Genomic DNA, 18,879 nt, shown 5'->3' on the forward strand with positions numbered 1-18,879 from the left:
GAGGGTGTTTAAAAGCCCGGGTTCCCTCCCCTCCCGAAATTGGTATGTTTTGGGACTTTCACCGAGGACAATTATAAATATAGGTATTTTTCTAAGCCTTTGACAAATGCCCCCCCCCCCCCCGTCTTCCCAGACTTTTACCGGAGAAAAATGGCCGGCTACTGGTCTGGTGCAAATTATAGCTTTTTGAGGATGCTCTGAGGCAGTAAGAACGTGAGAAATCGAGATAAAAATGTGGGCACAAGTTCTGGACTCGTTTAGACGTGAACACATTTACAGAACAAAAGCAGATTTAGTAAATAAAAATGACCGTTTTAAGCGGGGCCTTCTGGAATGCCTAATCACGGGGTTTAAAGTCGAGTCTTGAGACGTCCGATTTATTGGCGCCTCCTTCACTGACGCCTTCGGTTAAGGCTCCTGTGACAGCCATCTGTTTTAACGTTTGGGTCAGAATACTCGGGGGGGGGGGGGGGGGGGTAAGGGATACTTTTTATAGGGAACAACCAAATTATGACGATTATTGAAAATTATTGGTGCTACTGCTGCTGTCTGAAACAGAACACGCTCTGGCGTATGCTGCTGTCGGTCCTCAGTTCAACAGATCGCTGGGCGCCCAATCTCAGAGGCAATGTTTCACGACGTTGCCTGCGGCTAGCTCACTGATCGAGGTTGACGTCCTAGTCCCCTTCACGCTGTGGGTTTCGGTCACGGCTAGTGGGCGGGGTGGAGCGTTCAGTACATGGGCCGGGAAGCACCTCCGCCAGACGTGGCGAGAACGTGACGTGGACGGAGAGAGCAGAGAGTATGTATCAGGTGACACTGTTTATTTGACCGAACTTGTGCCCGGGGAACGGAAAGTGAGATTACGGCAAGACGTACACTGGCGCTGATAGCGGCGAACAAAACGTCGGCCGTCGATCAACTGGCCAGCTAGCACCTCCTCTATTTTATCGATGCCAGCCAGATGCACCCGAATCAGCTGTTCACCACCATCTCCTCTAGCACTTTCCTGCCCTTGCCCATCGCCTAGCCTTCGCCTGTGCTTTGCGGTAATGGGGAAGCAGTGCCTCACGACGGGAGTGATATAATTTTTTGTTCAGTTGTGCACAGATCTGTGGGGCGGCGTCTTGCATTCCTCGTAATCGCAGTGTAGGTGGTCGCACTGGTTCTGTAAAAGATACGCTGTTGCGAGATAAAGTGCCGCCGTTCATGGCGCTATGCGCGCAAACCAATGGGGACGCGTCACGGTGACGCCACTGCATAACCAGCGCTGTGAGCTGGCGGCGGTATTGCTTCCAGCCACCAAGAAGGAGCATGAAAGAACAAATCTTACATGCGTATGATATTAGAGAGGGATACACATCTATCGCGTTTTCGTGAAAAAGCACTAAGAAACAAGTGTGATGCAAGCAGCCCTCCTGTGGAGTCGCATCCCGACCACTCTCTGAACTAAAAGGGGACCGACGGCACCCGTCGAAGAGCGCGCGTTTGGCATTGAACGAAATAGAGGAGACGTTGACCTGGAAAACGGTGATGCGCGTCGGTATTTATACACGTGCCATAGAATAATCCAGCGTTATCGCTAGCGACCACGTAAATTCCAAAAAATTCTGTGATGTTCGCGTTGGGTTGCGTAATCTTGACAAAATGATCTACTACAATGGTGAAGCTTCTTGAACCTTCAGTCGCGGCTTGCGCTGACCGTCGCTGACAGTTTTGTGGGCGTAAATCGAATTCAGCAAGAGCAAAAACTAAGAAACATGCGTTGCAGTTTCATCGTGTTTAGGCTGTAGAAAACGCTCAGACGTCTGTCGCTTCAACAAAAAATGCTTTAGTAGAGTGCCTAATCACGAGTGCAGCCTGATAGTGGCAGGCTCTACAGTGGTCGGGTCAGCATCTGAAGTGGCAGTGCGTAATATGGCCTTAAGGTTGAAGAACATCAAGCTGCACCATACGTATTCAGACGATGTGTACACGATAAAAACCAGTAAAAGTCATTGACATGTATTCATGACACGTTTAGATAGGCACATCTGGCGATACAGATCATGGTCGTATTCGGTTAAGGTCAAGCTCTGTCATAAATCATGTAGAAATGATGCGCGATGTTTAATCACATCCTTGTTTTTTCCACGTTCCCTAGCTCAAGAGGGAGGAGGGATAAGGCACTCTAAGTATCTGTGTTGAATCTTCTCTGCAACCTCTTTTCTCCCCTTCATCCTTTCCCCAGTGCAGGGTAGCAAACCGGATGTGCGTCTGGTTAACTTTCCTGCCTTTCCTTGCATCTTTATCTCTCTCTCTCTCTCTCTCTCTCCGAGCCCATATACTCTGATGTTCGATCATTTTGATGCACCACTTTGTCTGCAAATATGTACTGATAATATGCGACAGTGTCAGTGCGTATTGGACTTTCTCGATGAAAGTCGTATGATGAGCTTCATAAATATGCCTTGGGACATTAAACCCCACATATCAATCAATCAATCATAGATATGCCTTTATAAATAACTATTTCATAAGGTATTGAAATGGCTTTTGTTCTGTAAATATGGTTATGTTATTACGAGTCAGAAGCCCATACCCAGTCAGTCAGTCAGTCAAGAACTTTAATATATGGTCCTGAGGAGTTTAAGCCACCAGGGTGCCCACGTGGGACATCCTAGCAGCCGCTACCGTAGGCGACGCCCGAGTCGGGGCTGGAACGTGGTGGCGTTCCGCCAGTTCTTGGGCCCTCTGGACTGCCTTAAGTTGGTTTCGGAGATTGGGGCTCCTGAGTGCCTCCTCCCAGTCGGACTCACTGGTGAGAGGTCCCTGAGGTAACGCGGGACATTGCCAGAGCATGTGCGCGAGTGAACAGTACACTTCTGTGCAATCTGGGCACTGTGAATTTATGTCTGAGTTATAATGGCTGAGTCGGCCCCGTGATGGGTACGATCTCGTTTGTAACATTCTAAAGGCTACTTCTTGCGCGCGTTCGAGTTTTGAATGGGGTAAAGGGTATCGGCTTCTGTTGTGTCGGTAGTGGGAGGTAATTTCATGGAAGGTGAGTAGTGGGTCATTAAACTGCACGTCTGGGCCCAGCTCTTCGGTGGCTGATTGATCGTCACGGCGGGTCAGTTCTCGTGCTCGATCATGAGCCATTTCGTTGAGGTTGGGTTGTTGTGGGTGAACGTCTTTGCCCATGTGGGCAGGGAACCAAGAGAGGTAGTGCGAGCCCGTATATTTCCGTGTTTGTAAAATGCGGGCTGCTTCTGGAGCGATGTTGCCGGTTTCGTAAGCCCGAATGGCGGCGCGAGAGTCTGTGAAGACATTAGTGAGTGAGGGGTCGGTCATCGCTAAAGCTATAGCAACTTGTTCGGCTATGGCGCTTGTTGATAGCCTAACCGAGGCGGCTGAGCGTAGGGCTCCGTCGCCATCTACTACCGCGAGTGCGAAAGAGGAGGAGTTACCGTATTGCGCTGCGTCGACGAATGCGGTAGAGTTGCGATTCGCGGCGGTACGGTTTAGGATCGCGCGAGCGCGGGCCAGCCGTCTGCCTTTGTTGTGTTGTGGGTGGACATTTCGCGGAAATGGGGTTACCATGTAAGTAGCTCGGACAACTCTGGGGAGGGTTACTGCGCGTTCAAGGCAGGGGTGTGGGGACATGCCGGCCTCGCTTAGAAGTCGGCGGCCTGCCTTGGAGGAGGAGAGGCGGATCACTTGGGCCGTGGTCTGGGCCTCGATCACTTCATCGATGCCGTTGTGCATGCCTAGTTGGTCGAGACGGGAAGTGCTCGTGTTTTGAGGCAAACCAAGGACTTGTTTAATGCTTTTGCGCATGAGTGTGTTTAGTTTCGTCTTTTCTACCTTCGTCCAGTTGTGGGCAGAGGCGACGTAATTGATGTGACTCATTAGGAACGCGTGGTATATGCGCAGAAGGTTGGCCTCTCCAAGGCCTCGTCTACGACCCGAGACTCGCTGAATGAGTCGGAGCATGTTCTCGGTTTTAGCTGTGATATGTTTAATTGTTCTTGCATGACAGCCAGTGGCCTCGACGAGGAGGCCGAGAATGCGTATGGAGTCCACGCGGGGTATTCGCTGCCCATCTTTGGCGTGTAGCGCTATGGGTAGATCACCTAAGGGTGTTAAGTTACGAACGCCTTGGCGAGATTGCCGGTACAGTAGCAACTCTGATTTTGTGGGCGACAAACGAAGTCCAGTGTTTTTTAAGTAGGCTTCTGTGGTATTGAGAGCAGTTTGAAGGGCTTGCTCCAACTCCGCCAATGAGCCTCCCGGGCACCAGATGGTGATGTCATCTGCGTATATAGCATGGTTTATGTTTGGGATCTCGCGGAGTTTGTCAGATAGTCCCTTCATTACTATGTTAAAAAGGAGTGGAGAAATGACTGCCCCTTGTGGTGTCCCGTTGGAACCTAATGTGTAAGTGTCGGATGTAAGTTGCGATAAATGCAGCTGAGCTTTTCGATTTTGCAGAAAAGAACGAATGTACGCCTGGAATCTTTTACCGAGACCAAGGCTGGCAATGGATTCCAGTATAAAGCGGTGTGAGACGCTGTCGAATGCTTTAGTGAGGTCTAGGGCGAGATTGCCACGAACATCTCTCGTTTTTGAGTCGAAGATCTGTTTCTTTAGTAATAGCATGACGTCTTGTGTTGAAAGGTGCGGACGGAACCCGACCATGTTGAACGGAAAGAGTTCGTGATCCTCTATGTAGCGCGATACACGATTTAGGATGACATGTTCAGCTGCTTTTCCTATGCATGAGGTTAGGGAAATCGGGCGTAGATTGTCGAAGTTGAGTGGTTTACCTGGCTTTGAGAGAAGGATTACCGTGGCCGTGCGCCATTGTTCAGGTACCTGGCCAGTTTCCCACATGTAATTAATGTCTTTTGTGAGTAGTGTGATGGCTTGGTCGTCTAAATTTCGCAACAGGCGGTTGGTTACCTTGTCAGGACCGGGGGCTGATCTGCTGTTGAGGTTGTGTAATGCCTCCCGAATTTCTGACTCCGTGAAGGGTTCGTCGAGTTCGGGTATCGTTTCGCATTCTATTTCTGGGTAGTCGGTGGGTTGTGCTGTGTTTAAGGGGAGGTGACGTTTGGAGATTTCTTCAAGAAAGGATGAGTTTGTTCCTCCCATCTTTTTGTGCGAGTGTAGGAGCCGGTCTATTGCATGACTCTGGTTGTTTTTTGTTTCGCAGTCGTCCAGCATGTATTTTAGGAGGTTCCATTTACCCCCAGTTCGCATGCGGCCGTCGACCGCTGAGCAGAGTTCATGCCATTGGAGTCGTGTGAGCTCCGTGCAATATTTGGCAATGTCTTGGTTCAGTATTGATAGACGTTTTCGTAAGCGTCTGTTTAGTCGTTGTGTTTTCCAGCGCGCGAGTATTGACGCTTTTGCCTCGAGCAAATGTGCCAGATGTGGGTCCATTCTCGGGACCTCGAGTTCTGTTTGTATTGTTTTCGTTGTTTTGGCTATGTCTTCCTGAAGTGAGGTGAGTAGTTCGATGAATGTGTTGTATTCCTTTGTGTTGTTTTTGCGGAGGGTGCGGAAGGCATCCCAGTCCGTTAGCGTGAATGTACGGGGTGGAGCTGATGCGTTGGGTAGTTCGGTTCGTATGATGAAGTGATCGCTGCCCAGGTTTTCCTGCGTATTGGTCCAGGTGTGGCCTGTTACGTTACGGGTAAATACCAAGTCCGGCGTAGTGTCGCGTTGTACCGATGTTCCAAGTCTCGTAGGGAATCGGTGATCTGTGATGAGTGTGAGGGACAAGTCGTCAATTGCTCGCGTGAGGTTAGTGCCTTTAGCCGTTGCCTGGGGGTAACCCCATGACGGGTGGGGGGCATTGAAGTCGCCTGCTATAACAAGCGGAGAGTTTCGCGCGAGCGTTGTGGCTTTAGTTAAGAGCGCATGGAAGGACTGTCTGTAGTCTGACGGGGAGCTGTAAACGTTAAGGATAAAAACGCTTTGTTTTAAAAAACGGTTTGGTACGAGTTCGACGAGTATCGCTTCCAGGCGGCTGCGGGTGGGTAATACCTCATGTACTATGTGAGCAAATTTCTTGCTAATCAGCGTGGCTATACCTCTCTTGGTATCCCCTCGTTGTGAGATGGGGTGGTAACCCGATAATGTGAGAGTATCACAAAGGGTCTCCTGCAGTAATATTACGTGTGGCTTCTTGGGTTGCGCTTTAATGTACTGCAGCAGTGGGGTTTTACGGGTCGCGAAGCTAGCGCAATTCCACTGCCAAATTTCTAACGTGTTTTGGGTTGTGGAAGCCATGATGATTACATTGAATTTGGTGGCCCAGGCAGAATTGCCGTAGGATCCACAGAAACTACTGTTCTGGCTTTGGTTTTAGCTTTTATGGTGGCTTTTTGCTCTAGTGCTTCCACCCGGCGTGACAGCGTGTCGATGTTATCGTGGTTTTCTCGCGTGAGACGTAAGATTTCGTTTAGAGTGTCTTCTGGTGAGTCGCTGTCATTCGTGTCCGCTTCGCGGAGTGGTGGGGCTCTGCGTTTAGGTTTGCTAACATCTACAGTGGATGAGGGGGGATCTTTAGGAGCTGTGAGAGTTTGTATTTGGTGCCTCGCCTCATTTAGTTGTGTGGTGAGCTGTTGTATGGTTGCCCGAAGACCTGCTAGTTCTGCTCGTAGAGTTGTAACTACCTCGCTTTCATGCTCTGGCAATGAGGGCCGCGTTACCTTTGTGACTGGCGGCGTGCTCCGTAGCGGTGGTTTCTTCCCTTGGACTCGGTCCGCCCATGTCAGCTCAGCCTGGCGAGATGGGGAGTGTCTCCTGGAGCGGGAGTGGCTGCGCTGGGCACTGCGACGTCTCGCTGTCGGTGTGAGGGAGCGGCTTCGCCTGGATGTCGCATAGGTGCTCGAGGTGGCGCTGGAATCGCGGGAGCTGGCTCCACTCGATCCTCGGGAGCGGCTACGACCGCGTCGACGGCGTCGGCGTCGTCGTTGGCGTACGATGTACGGAACTTGAAATTTACGTTTGCAGTCCTTATCGGCAGTGGGGTGTGGTCCACCGCAGAGGGTGCAGTGGGGCTTACATTGGTGGTTTTCGGGTGGGGTTTTGAGTCCGCACTTTCGGCACCACGTTGTGTTAGGATTAGGGCAAACGTCTGCACGATGGCCGAGGCTGCCGCAGTTGTAACAAACTTCCGTGTGTCTGCGGAAAAGCGTGCATCGAACTATGCTCGCCCCGCAGTATACATAATTGGGAACTTGCATTCCTTGGAACAGGATGGTGACGGCTGTGGTGTTCTTGATGCGTTTCACCTCCAGGGCACTCGGGTTGCGCTTTGTGACGATCAGTTCTCGGAGCTGGGTATCGGTGAGGTCAATGTCAATGCCTCGGATGACGCCTTTGCACGTGTTATCGGGTGGAGCCGGATATACAGCAACTCGGTACAGAGTGTCTCGCAGACGTAGTTGCTGTACCGTGGTATAAGCTCGTGCGTTTCGTTCGATTGGGGTACACACTACAAAAATGTTCTGGGTGACATTTGGGCATATAGAGTCTTCCATGAGGTCTTGAGGAGCCAGGGCGGCGGCCATCGCCAGGGCTTGCTCAAACTGCACCGGCGTGATTTTAGCCACGTTGAGGCCATCTCGGGGCCTTACGATTATGCGAAATGTGTCCCTCGGAAGTTGAGGGAGTCTTGAGGTAGCGACGAGGCGTTGGTACGCGCTTCTCGGTTCGGCGGTGCGGCCGCCGTCCCTACGTCTCCCTCGCGTACTTGTTGGTCTTGCGTCTTGGGATTGGTTAGCTTTGCTCTTGCTTGGCTTACGGTTGTACGCCGTAATCCAGCCTGGGCCATTCGCTTCTTCAGGCGATATTGCTTCGCCCTCGACGATTTCCATGATGAACGGGGTAAACTTGCGGGATAGGCCCAAGCCTACCCACCTTGGCTCACCGGAGCAAGGCTTAGCCCGCTAGGGGTAGCGAGGCAGCGGCGGCGTAAGCACTTCAGAAGGCCAAAAGTAGAGAAAGAGTCCACCCACCGAAATAAATACGGTGTCCACGGAATTCTCGTAACTTGGTGCGTACGTTGGTGCGCAAATCACGGTGATTGTAGGCGGCAAACCGCACACAATCATTGAAGCTAGCGGAAGCCGATGTTCTAACGCCCGCACTGGTCGGCTTCTTCTTCTTCTTCAGCCCATACCCACTTTATTTTATTCCGGTTTCTCGTAGTTTTAATGCCACACTGCGTCTTCAAAAAGTTGCCTTCTACCCACAATACTTTCGCAACAAACAAAATAATGCAATGTGATTGTTTATATTATTTTTGCATGGTCTGCGAGGGTCTGTATGCGGGCTTTTAAGAAAAAAATTGAAGACTAATTTTTTAAGCAACCATTTCTCAAGAGTGTTAGCTGTCGCCTGAAATGTAAGTTTATGGTCATTTACGAATATAGTTACTCACGGCAAAGGAAGAATATTAGGATAATATATTAAAAACGTTATAATTCCATTGGTCACAAAGTTTAGAAACGCTAGCTGAATAAATTTAGGAGGCGAAAATTCTCACACAGCAATTTTATTGATGTTTCATATTTAGACATCTTTTGAAAACCACCTCCTTTTATCCACAAGCTTCAAACAGCTCTATAGTTCACTAACCGTTTTGAGCACATTTTATGCTCGAAACGTCCCCTTTGTAAGGCTAATACCGGCGGAATCATATTTTCGTGAACTTTCAAAAACGACAGGGCGTGATATCGGTCCCTCCGAATGAAATAAGTTCTCTATTTCTTTCCTCGCAAATAGTGCAGTTAATAAAGAAAAAAAAAACAAAATTCATTTCTAGCCTACTAAGCGATATGTTCAAAAAACTTAAAATTTCGAATCAAATCTAAAATACCAGTTTTCGTACTCGCCTTGCTCCCTCGTGGTATCATCGCTTATCGTTTTTCTCCGTCACAATTTGAGAGGTCATTTCGACAATGGCATATATACGAAAATTGCCATGGCTTAACGGGATTGTAGACGAGCATAAATAACAAGTCGTGACATGATATGTTTGTAATGAATGCCATGATTTGCACATCATGGTCCTTATATAGTCTTGCAGTGGTTTCGTCCACATGATATATCCCAAAATGGGTGTGGTATGACATGACTGCACGGTAAACATAAGTGATAGGCCGTAACGTGGAAATCATGACGAGCATGTCATGTAAGTCATGACTACACGCCATGCTCGCGGTGCGCTTGCAGCTGTTTCGCTATATTCACATATACCAAATAACGTGATATGAATGATGAAGGTAAATGACACGTCCAAACATTATGATCATGATATGCGTGTCATGTAAAACATGACTCCGTGCTACGCTCATAGCGCACTCGCAGCCGTTTCACTAGCTTCACATATACCAAGTTTTGTATTACTTGACATGAGTGGACGAGGAACACAAGTGTCAGGTGATGATATGTGAGGTTTAACGTCCCAAAACTAGCATATGATTATGAGAGACGCTGTAGTGGAGGGTTCCAGAAATTTCGGCTACCTGGAGGCTCTCTAACGTGCACCAAAATCTGAGCACATGGGCCTACAGCATTTTCGCCTCCATCGTAAATGCAGCCGCCGCAGCTGGGATTTCTGCGTGGTGGGGTGTCTGACACAAACGTCAGGTGCAGACATGATAATCGCGGCATGGAAGTCATGTATACGGCATAATTTACATGCCGACCTCTACTGGTGCTGGTATTACAAACGTTAGTCGTGTCGTCCTTACGCGACTATAAACAACTTACTTGCATCTAATCCAAATACGTGAGGGCGCATAACATTTCTAATTGTGTTTAGTGTGCACTACGTTTATCCGCCTCAGAAGGTTGTGGTTATTTTAAAGTGACATATCAATATTTTTCATTTGTGCTTCGCTATCATCCATTCCCACGGTACGCGGGATCTGCCAATTTTTTCGAGTTGTTTTGTATGCAATTCAAGGGTAGTCAAACTGCAGAAAACTAAAAAAAATATTTGCAAAAACAACAAAGAAAACATTCCCAGCGCGCCAAACCATTGTTAAAAGGCGGTAGTTAGAACTGTAGGCGTTGTATAAAAAGTCGAAAGATTTTTTTGTTTATCTTAATACGAAATACTGTTAATATTAGACAAGATTTCCTCATATCTACCACAAGAAATTGAACTATAATAAAAACGCGACTTGTATAGAATTGAAAGGTTGCTAACTTCGGTGTGCCTTGCCGCGTTTTTTATTGCACACATGAACTTAACAAAAATGTAAACAAATGAATTTACGTAATAAAGGACGCAGTCAAACGAGTCGAACGAAAACGGTACAAAGCAACAGGAAAACAAGTCTGTTGTTTCTTGTGTTACACTGTTACTGATTATTAGTCGACGACACGCACTCGATTTGTACACTTTATCGAGAAGCTCATACGATAGTTCTCGTGTCATGGTGCGATTCCGGGAGTTTAAAGCCTTGACATGTCGCGTCGTTATCTTGCATGCTCTGGAAAGCAATGCTCTATTATTTAGAACTGCAATCAGCTATAGCGCACAATGAATATTGATTGACAGAGTTATTACAGGAGGTTACTTATTAAATGTTTACTTGTTAAATGGCCACGTGAAGTATTAGTCATTTGAATGCAATAGCTGACATGTTAATTAACGTATTTTTGTTAATTTTGTGCAAAACTGCGCAGTGAGCTACTTACCTACTATGGCTTGTTAACGGGACGCCCAAACGGAAACAATGACGTTTCCAAGATTTATATAGGATGCAGTATAGTTACATTGCCAATAAAAATAGAATCACAGAGCATATGAGTGATCACCTGTGCTGGTTGGGTCACTACCAGTTTCTCTGTTAGTACAGGAAGCGGGTCCCCGTACGCGACACAGAGACGCAATGAGTAATGTCCTCGTGGAACCCGTAATTTTGAAGTAATACACTCAAGGGCTGAAAGTGCTAGGCGCTGGATCTGGCCGGATCGACTGTTTCATTAGTTAAGCTTCATTCTATATCGAAGCCTAACACCGTAATTTAAAAAAAAAGAAGCAATATTGATGCTCTTTGCGTGAATCGTTAAAGAACCCTAGGTGGTCGAAATTTCCGGAGCCCTCCACTACGGCGTCTCTCATAATCATATGGTGGTTTTTGGGACGTCAAACACCACAAATCAACAAATCAATCTCCTTGCGTGAATGCACCCACAGTCATGTCATTGCACCCAACAGTCGCTGGTTCGATCACGGCCGTGGCGGTCACATTTTACTAGCGGTGAAATAGTAGAGGTCTGTGTTCTGTGCGATGTGAGTGCACGTTAGAGAAGACCGGATAGTCGAAATTTGCGGATTGTTCCACAACATCGTCCCTCACAATCATATCGCGGTTTTGGAACATGAAACCACAGATATTTTTATTCTTATTGTCTTGTCCTTACACCCCTCGCCCTCGCCGCCAACGTAATACTTTTGCGCAGTATCCACGCAAACTTAGATTCCGGAGCGTTGTTCGTTGAAAAAAAAATCGTGCGTCAAGATGAAAGACAACGTCAAAAAAGGGCAAATTAGAATTGCATACAATTGTTATCACAACACAAAGAAGTGGGTGTCATCTCTGTATGATATTTTTGGTTGGTGACGAGGAGGTGCACTCCTCAAGCAGCTAAAAAAAAGTACTGTCATATCTATACAACGTTAAGTTATATTTAGCTTGCTTGGTTATTGCGTCTTCCTGTGACAATAGCAGCAAAGTGCGGCCCTTTACACCGATTGACAACTCACCTATAGCTGGTGTGATATACGATGTAGACATCGCGATTCCCCACGCTGACTTGCTTACTCTCATCAAACCGGCGAATGAGGGTACTGTCATCACTCAGGTACACCACCTTGGGAAGTCACGATGTGTGAAACTGGTCTTCAAAGGCGATTGCACACCATCCCATGTCAAAGTGGGACATTGTTGACATCCTTTTCAGCCTTTTGTGCAAAGACCACTTTAATGCCACCAGCGCTTTAAGCTATGTCTCGTCAAGGGCGTATGCCCGAACTCGCTACGGTGCCCCCGGTGCGCAGAGCCCCATTCGGAAGATGCGTGTCAGTCTGCATTTCTTAAATGCGGTAACTGTAATGGCTCACACACTGCCTCATCGAAAGGCTGCCCTCGAATTAAGAAGTAACGCACGGTGCTTAAGCAAATGGTCACAGACAATTCGACCCACAGGGATGTTGCCGAAACAGTCCGGCGTCGGCAGCGGCGTCGGTGCCTTCGTTTGACCTCAAAGACTGCGGAAGCTCGAAACGACAGCCACCTCTACTAAAGCACCATTAAGTCAAACCACAACAGGACCGACAAATTCAAAGACTTCGGAGAGGACTATCTCTACAGAGCAATGGCCTATTCTTCCAAATCATCCGCTAACCATAGAACGTCAGCAGACCACGCCCTCTCAGGGTCTTCACCAACCACTGATGACACACATATTAAAAATGGCAAAGTCATAACTATGCTTTGTTCTCTCATGGATGCCATCCGGGAGACCTTGTTGGACATGAAGACAACGTCTGCTCGAAGCGCTCTGAAAGTACTGGACGCCTTAAGCCCAGTACTTATATCGCTCGAGTAGAAATATGGCTAACGATCACCATCATTTCTAAGAAGTCAAGGAAGCATCCATCATTCAGTGCAACTCCAGAGGACTAAAACCGCGTCTTTTCGGACTTTCGTCAGTTAGTGTGCGTCAACATATTCCAAGTCATCAGCACTTGTGAACCCAACGCGTGTGTGAGCTCTCCTTTCTCTCATTTTTTTCTCCATCTTTGAAACTCCCTCATCCCTATCCCCAGTGTAGGGCAGCATACCGGTCGCTCTAGACTGGATAACATCCCTGCCTTTCCTTTCCTTCCTGTTTCTTCCTTTGAACGTTGACTATTATAACCGAAGGTGCTCTTTCGATGATCAGTGGGCAGTGCTGGACCTTACATTGGTTGAACAGGCTGTGATTGGTGCGAATTTCACGGCGACATTAATTTCTTGCTTCTGCTAAGTTTCCCCTCCGCTGTTAACGCATTCACGGGAAAGTGAAAGTGTTTATTTCCGGAAACGCATCGTCGTAGTTTGGCGCTGTCAGCCAACGTGTGGCGTCGTCCACATAAAGCGCACGAGGGCCTGAGTGTTGATTGCACGTCTAGATAAGCTCAACAGGCATGTGGAGTGCGCAGATTGACCGTTTGAGCAATAAAAACCAAGGCCCTGGAAGCGGGTCGCGCAGTTTGTTATCAATGGTGGCATGGTTGAGTGAACTTTTCAGGGAACAAAGTTTGTCTAAGCAAAGTATCGCGAAAGGCTACAGCGCACATAAACCTGGATGAAAAAACGACACACAAGACCATAGGCGTAAATCACGGAGCAGTGAGGGGGTACGTGCCCCCCCCCCCCTTGCGTTCAGGCTGGGAAGAGGGGTCACCCACTGGGGAGAAATTCGGTCTTGTTAACAAGACTATCGGCAATATTCTGCGCGAAGTGAAAAAAGGAAGAGCAGTGGCGCTTTGCGTCGCAAGTGTCCATCGCTCCCCTGAGGTTCAGCTTTAGAACAACATACATTTTAATTACTTGACAGTCAAGTAGAGCGCATTCAAGATTTCTGAAAGGCTGAATATTTGTTCGCGTGTTGTTTTAGCATGTGTTTTAAATGTGTTGAATGCCCCTCAGCTGCGTGCGACAATGGAAATCGCAAAAGCCACTCGACCAATCTTAAGAGAAACAAATAGAACAATGTAATCACTCGAGCACAGACCCTATGGCTGCTTTTCAGTTTTATTTCAAAGCAGGATTTGATGCTCGCGTAAGTGAAAATACAACCCATATTTTAAAAAAATGCGGTAGCTATGACATCATTGAGTCCTCACATTTCAATTTTACTGGATTTACGCTACTGCACAGGACATACTGAACTACAACTGATACCTGAATACGTGTGTGTCGATGCGCTGTTTTGTGTTTGTCCTTCATACCTGTATATGTGCGTTGTAGCCTTTCATGATGCAATACTAACTAACCCACAAGCCACCAATCCTCAGCTGCAGAACACAGTCGCTATCTTAGCATATGTGTCATCGAGCCGAAAGAAACTAATGGAGGCTTCAACAAGACGAAGAGGGATAACAGCTGAAGTCGTTGTACAGTAATCAAAAGTTTCGGCTTCGATTTCAACTGAATTGTGATGTTTTCAGACACCACATCATACTGAGTGCTTTTACATTTTTTTTCAGTGAAAGAATTTTATGAACCACTCCAGCAGACGTGAAGGCGGTGATTACGAGCACTACCGAAATCTGAAATAAATATTAGTCGTTTTTCTGAATAAACTTGCAGCTCCAATAACATGTCTTCATTTTTATCATCATCAGCTTGACTACACCCACTGCAGGGCAAAGGCCTCGCCCATGTTTTCCCAATCAAACCCGACCCATGTTCTGTGCTGCCACTTTATACGTGCAGACTTCTTAATCTCATCTTCCCACCCAAATTTCTGTCTCCCTCTCACTACAAGTATTACTACATAGGCTTCGATGATGCATGACTACTGAAGTCTCCACCGAATCAAATGCCTTCTTGTATTCTATCAAGGCTATGTATGTATAGTGGTTGGGTGTATTCTGAGCATTTCCCCGTCACCTGAATAATAGTCTGAATATGGTCTATTCTTGAGTAGCCTGAACGAAATACTGCTGGGTTGTTTTGTTAATCGAACTCAAATGACGTATTAATTGCACTGGCTAATATTTTTGTTAATAGCTTGCTGACAACGGACAGTAAGCTGATCTGACTGCAATTTTTCAAGTCCTCTCAATCCCCTTTCTTATGGATGATGATGTTGGCTATCTTCCAAGATTGTGGTAACCGTCCCGTCAAGAGACACCTCGTATATAGGGTGGCCAGATATTCTAACAGAATCTCTCCACCTTCTTCAACAGGCCTGATATCACATTATCCCCACCAGCGGGTTTGCCTCTTCGAAAGACCTCTGGGGCCTTCTTTATTTCCCCTGTCGTTACTGGAAGGATGCCAGATTCCTCTCGGCTATTACTGATTACGATATCAAACTGGTGGTCTCGGCTGCTGTACATATCTCCATAAAACTTCTCCGCAACCTTAACTATCCCATTCATATCGGTTGTCACCTTGCCTTCCTTGTCCCTCAATGCAAACATCTGATTTTCGCCTATGCACAGTTCTGCCTTCACAGCTTTCAGGCTTCTTACGCCCTTTACGTCAAGCTTCATTTCACGCATTAGGCGTGCTTCATGCCTGAAGGTAAAGGAAGAATCATCTGAAAAAAATGGTACTAACCATTATCACCGCCTTTAATCTGCTGGAAATTGACCTGTATATCAAAGTAAACTAACGCTGTAAACCTATGTTTAAAGACCATGTGCCTCGAAAAAAACATAATTTTGGCATATTTAAGTCCATATGATGCATAAATTCACAGTTCAATGAGGGGTGGTTCAACCCAAGAAATCTCCCTTGAGGCATCGATCCTGAACACGCCAACGCGCACAGAGTAGAGACACACAGAAGTACATACCCGTGATGTAAGTAACGTGGTAGCACTTCAAGTATTGCGGGCAAGCACCCCCAGTTAGGTGAAGGTGATTTTTCCTTCGCCTGAATTCAAAACCAGGGTAATATTCCATAGGAGGTAGGGTCAACGTAGGAGAAGACCTGAAAACTGCTTTCTAAGTTACGTCTAAGCGTCTCAAACAGCGCAGTGAAGTCGACTGTTCCTTCCGAGGAGAAATATTGAGTTTCATAGGGTTACAGGAAGGCCACCCGAGCTATGACGAAGGTCAAGCTTAGAGCTGATCCGTAGTCATTGTAGAACGAGTGGTAAGAAAGTACGGCACAATGCCTACTTAGAGGTAAAACATGAGCCTCGCATGCAAAAGGTCTGTGGTTCCGATCCCACTGTCGGATAACTTCTTAGCGGATTAAAAAAACGTGTCATGATGAAATTTGCATAAAAAGAAAGAAAAAAGCTTTAGGGTGCAGCCTCACTGGCGACCACAGCCGGTTATGCACTCCCTCACCAGAGCGGGTTTGGCCACCATGTTGCAATATTTGGCCACTTTGAGTTCAAAGATTGCGCATGGTTTTCGCTAGTCCTTATTTTCATAACAAAATGTGTTGCTCTCATTTCGGTATAATCCCAAATAAAATATTATTCAGCTGATGAAATAAAAAAAAAGTACAGCATAACCACGGGGTGAATGATGTTGAGTGGGTCGAAGCGTCTGTCTGTCAGTCTGTTTGTCTGTCCATCCATCCCCTCCGTTCATGTGTGCGTCCTTCTGTCCGTACGTCCATCCACCTGTTTGACTGTTTGTCTGATACTGCCGGTTACGCCTGACGCAGTACAAGGTTAGAACAAGAGGAACTTCGCCCCTAATAAAAGCACGTTTGAAAGTCACGCGCAACCTTTGAACTGGTGAGGTCATGCATGCGCTCCCGTGTTTCATGTCATGTTGAGGGCGACTGTACGTCGGCGTGAAATGAAACCCGAACAGCGGTAAGCCTTGCGAATCGCATATTGCCGCGTGCCATCACCCCGGACCGCTGAGCAGCCCTCCGATTTGACATGTCCACGGTGATGACCGGATGGCACGGACTGTACCATCGCTAATGCTTGCCGCTGTTCGGGTGTTATTTGACACCGATAGTACATCCAACACACGTGGTTTCCTAGAGCCTAAAGTTATCTAAAAACTGCAGCTTGTCATTAACAAGAAGCTCGTCGGTAAACTTGAGCCCTTGTCCAAGTACTTGAAAAGCATTGAAAAACATTGTGACACGTGCTGAATAGGCCTTATCTTGCTTTTGTTTTTAAACAAAAAAAAGTCGACAGATCTAACTGTGCGTATACAACCCTTGTCCTTAGGCAAGCCGGTTTCCAGCTCTAGGTCATTGTCTGCTAAGAAGATATTGCACAACACAGGTGCCACACGCGAATCTATACAAATAACTTCCTTTTGTACAAACAACTCATCTTGAAAAGAAATTACCAATGCCCCATGATAAAGTTGCAGCAAAGCTAGAAAACTATGCCCCGGAACCCCAGCATTGTTGATAAAGGACACAGACCCATTCTTTTCTGTGCACGGCGGGACTCTCATAAGTAACGCCCTGTGTGGTAAAGACTGAAAAACTTCGTCGTCGATGCAGAAAGATGTCATGAATGTTGATGTAATCAAGAAACGAACTTATGTCACCAGAATTCTTTGCAATAAGTAGTCATCCATCTCAAGAGTGTTAAACTGTTTCATTGGGTATCGACTAACCAATGGCTTCCTTGCATTATTTATTATCACGATGGTCCCAAATGGCGTCTGCGCTTTGTAAGTTTCAACATTAAAAACGCGGACAATTTCTCATTTGCGCTCACTAGTGCACTTCACTAGTTTACTCAACCCGTGATAATTGCACGACACGGCCAGAGATTTCACCTTGGCGTGGCACGCTCAAACATTTGTGAAGTTCTTCAGCAGAGCCTGTGAGCGTATATTGCGTGGGAGTTTCGGAAGCTGAACACTGGTTGAATTAAAGGCATCTGGAAATTTTCGCGCAAGCACACAGGGACACAGAAAGGAAGACAAACAGGCGCCCGTTTGTCTTCCTTTCTGTGTCCCTCTGTGTTTGCGCAAAAATTTTAAGATGGATATGTTCCAACTAGGCCGAATCGCAGTTTTGCTTGAATTAAAGTAAGCAACGAATGCGCGCTCGTACGTCTTTATCGTATACGATCGTCTTCGTTCTGTGCCTACCATTTCCATTACAGCTATGCACCAACCAGCCCGTCAGCATACGTTATTCTGATGGTTTTCCTGTAATACACCCAACTAGTCTTACATGTACCGAGAATGCGACTTCTTCTGCTCTTGCCTTACAACTTCTCCCTTTTTCTGCGTAGATGTCGGTGCGGCCACTGACTCGCGTGATCGAGGGCATGCTCTGGAGCCACTATTTTCCCGAGCAGTGCGTTCGATCGGCTCTCGCCTACGAGCCGCTGCCAGGTGACGTGTTCGTCGTCAGCTACCCCAAGTGTGGAACCACCTGGCTGCAGTACATCGTCTACAACATATACAGGTACATGAGACACACTCACTAATCCCACTAGCGCGGTGACGCTTCGTTCGACCTGTGTAGAATATAGACAGATACATTAGTATGCTAAGTGACGGGGCGTGCAAAAAAATTACGGCATATTCACGGGGTGAATGATGATGAATGGGTGAAGCTCCGGAGGGATTCATCGGTAAACTGTGAATCTTCCGTGTAATTCGCCTCGCCCAGTCGATCATCATGTAAAGACGTGAGAAACGCTGTGTGTGTATATACACAAATCAACTTTTATTTTTTCTTAGACGATGGATGGCTTGCAATGTCCCTTCATTATGACGGCTTTATGGTCTGTGAAATGAAGGGAGAGCGGTTCCTGTATGGGTTGCAGTGGGCAATTTGCAAATACTAGGTCTATGCATGTTCCTCGGATCGTGATAGGTTTCATATGGTCAAACGATATACGTCTGAGTGCATATCTAGAAGCCATATGTTGGATAAGCCAATTATTGTCTATGATAGCCACGTTAAAGTCTCCAAGTAGTACAAATGGTCCATTCTTGTATTTGTTCTCATAATTTCGTAACGCAGTGTCTATGAATGTCTTGATGTTCCCGGTCGACAGGTTGGGTGCGAGGTACATGGTCATGAGGACGATTCCAGAGTCAAAGAGTTTGATGGCTGCATATTCTCCGCACTAAATCGAACGATTGCCTTCAACCAATGACACGCGCCATATGTGACATCATTCCTATTTTATAAG

The 18,879-nt window shown here is 47.0% G+C and overlaps 1 protein-coding gene across 1 annotated transcript in view; it reads left to right on the plus strand.

Annotated features, from left to right (window-relative positions):
- LOC119167636 (sulfotransferase ssu-1) overlaps nt 1-18,879 on the plus strand; it is a 49,440-nt gene that overhangs the window by 4,522 nt on the left and 26,039 nt on the right. Inside the window, exon 2 of the mRNA XM_037419143.2 lies at nt 17,968-18,143. Coding sequence (XP_037275040.1) covers nt 17,968-18,143 — 176 coding nt within the window. The remainder of the gene's footprint in view (nt 1-17,967; nt 18,144-18,879) is intronic.

This window comes from Rhipicephalus microplus, chromosome 6 (genome assembly GCF_043290135.1).
Source record: "Rhipicephalus microplus isolate Deutch F79 chromosome 6, USDA_Rmic, whole genome shotgun sequence".
Taxonomy (NCBI): domain Eukaryota; kingdom Metazoa; phylum Arthropoda; class Arachnida; order Ixodida; family Ixodidae; genus Rhipicephalus; species Rhipicephalus microplus.